The sequence below is a fragment of the Octopus bimaculoides genome, chromosome 29 (assembly GCF_046866305.1).
Source record: "Octopus bimaculoides isolate indiv1 chromosome 29, ASM4686630v1, whole genome shotgun sequence".
NCBI classification, from domain to species: Eukaryota; Metazoa; Mollusca; class Cephalopoda; order Octopoda; family Octopodidae; genus Octopus; species Octopus bimaculoides.
This window is the reverse complement of record NC_142956.1, coordinates 1,110,838-1,113,337: the sequence shown is the minus strand read 5'-3', so window position 1 is coordinate 1,113,337 and position 2,500 is coordinate 1,110,838. Positions and strand designations below refer to the sequence as shown.

The window sequence follows — 2,500 nt, the reverse complement described above, 5'->3', positions numbered from 1 at the left end:
CAACCTCATTTTTATTTATCGTGGATCATTATAATCACCCAATAAGTAAGCGTGTGTATACACACATACAATCTCACACACACACATATATACACATACACACATCTACTTATATATATGTGTATATATATATATACACATATATATATATGTATATATATATATATATATATATATATATATATATATATATATATATATATATAACCCAGAACCATGTGGTTGGGAAGCAACTTTCTTACCTACATAAATATACCTGCGCTTATTTTTTGTGGAACCCCCACCTCTTAAAATTTTTAAAAACACAAAAATTAGGGGTCACATTTGAGCTTACCTTTGTGTTTATGTCTACCCCAGCATCAAGGAGCAACTTAACCACTTGTTTGTGTCCATTCCGTGCAGCCAGGTGCAGTGGGAACTTGTCGAGGTGCACCCGGTGCGTCAGCTCAGGGTGGCTGCACAGCAACAGCTGCACCGTTTCCACGCGACCATACTGTGCAGCGAGGTCGAGGGGTGACTCTTCGCGCAGGTTGCGTATACCGGGATCAGCATGGTTCTGCAAAAGAAAGAAAATGAGAGAAAAGTCAAAGGTTGTTACTGCCATCGTTCGTGGTGGTGGTCATGTTAGAAAGGAGGGATGCAGATCGAAGACGCCCGAAACAAATCGGTTAGAAATAGTCCAATGCAGAGTTACTTCCCCCTGAATCAGTTTCGGCCATCATGGGAGATAACTCTTGCATATCTTCAACTTTTTATCTATTTGTCACCAGACTGTGGCCATGCTAGGGTATCGCTTCCAAGAATATTTTTTTTTTTTTTAGTTCAACGAATTAACACCCGTTCCTGGAACTTATTCTATCGATCTCTTTCAGCCGAAATGCTTCGTTATAGGCGTTAGTGGGGAACAAAGACACATACATACATACAGGTACACATGCATGCATATATATGGGAGAATATACGAAAAAACAACAACAGACGAGGACAGGTGGTGTAAATAACAAAAGGATGTATTAGTTTGACGCTCGGGAATACGGAAAGTCTTTAACGTTTCGAGCTAGGCTCTTCAACAGAAAGAATACGGAGACAAGGAGAAAAACACGGAGAAAAAAATTGAATAGTGTCCAGTCAACGGTCAATCATAATAATGGCTGACCGGAAGTTAGAAATTCTTTTTTCAGGAGAGCTAAGAAAAGGGGGAGATAACAAACGGTGATCGAAGAACGAGGGGCTGTGTGTGGGAGATAGAATGCTGGTGATCTTGACGTATGTATATATATATAGATAGATAGATACATACATACATACATACATATATTTATACACAAACACATTTCTTTTTATCTAGTTTCAGCTCATGAGCTGTGGCCATGCTGGGGCACCGCCATTTGGTGTTGCTACATAATTTTACTTCACAAATGCTTTTTAGGAAATTCCCACTGCGTGGCACTTTGGCTAAGTGTCTTGTAGTATAGCCTCAGGTCGACCAAAGCCTTGTGAGTGGATATCGTAGAAGGAAACTGAAAGAAGCCCATAATATATATAGAGAGAGAGAGACAAGTCAAATAATTACCAAGCTGATGATACAAGGGTTGATTAACTGCACTAAAAATTGTTCAAGGTGGTGCCCCCAGCATGGCCACAGTCTAATGACTCAAACAAGTAAAAAGATAAAAGATAGATGTACTTCATTTAAATTAAGCTTAAAATGCCCCCCACCCCCAAAAGAAGGGGAAGTAATATATAACTGATTATCTCCCTTGCTTTAGAAAACAACATTTAACAAACAGCAAACCACACGCACGTTGTAACATTACATATATACATATGTATATATATGTATATGTTCTTTTATTCTTTTACGTGTTTCAGCCATTTGACTGCGCTCATGCTGGAGCACTGCCTTCAGTCAAACAAATCGCCCCACCCCCACGCCCAGGACTTATTCTTTGTACGCCTAGTCACTTATTCTATCGATATATATATATATATATCATCATCATCATCATCATCATCGTTTAACGTCCGCTTTCCATGCTAGCATGGGTTGGACGACTTGACTGAGGACTGGTGAAACCGGATGGCAACACCAGGCTCCAGTCTGATTTGGCAGAGTTTCTACAGCTGGATGCCCTTCCTAACGCCAACCACTCAGAGAGTGTAGTGGGTGCTTTTACGTGTCACCCGCACGAAAACGGCCACGCTCGAAATGGTGTCTTTTATGTGCCACCCGCACAAGCCAGTCCAGGGGCACTGGCAACGATCTCGCTCGAAAATCCTACGGGAGCCAGTCAGGCGGTACTGGCAACGGCCACGCTCAAAATGGTGCATCTCATGTGCCACCCGCACAAGAACCAGTCCAGGGGCACTGGCAACGATCTTACTTGGCTTGCCGGGTCTTCTCACGCACAGCCCATTTCCAAAGGTCTCGGTCCGTAGTCATCGCCTCGGTGAGGCCCAATGTACGAAGGTCTTGCCTCACCACCTCAGCCCAGGTCTT

General features: G+C 42.4%; 1 protein-coding gene across 50 annotated transcripts in view; it reads right to left on the bottom strand.

The window, feature by feature from the left end:
- LOC106875649 (uncharacterized) overlaps positions 1-2,500 on the bottom strand; it is a 158,682-nt gene that overhangs the window by 118,097 nt on the left and 38,085 nt on the right. For all 50 annotated transcript variants that reach the window (XM_089345405.1, XM_089345385.1, XM_089345419.1 and 47 more), the window contains exon 6: positions 335-556. In XM_089345405.1, coding sequence (XP_089201531.1) covers positions 335-556 — 222 coding nt within the window. The remainder of the gene's footprint in view (positions 1-334; positions 557-2,500) is intronic.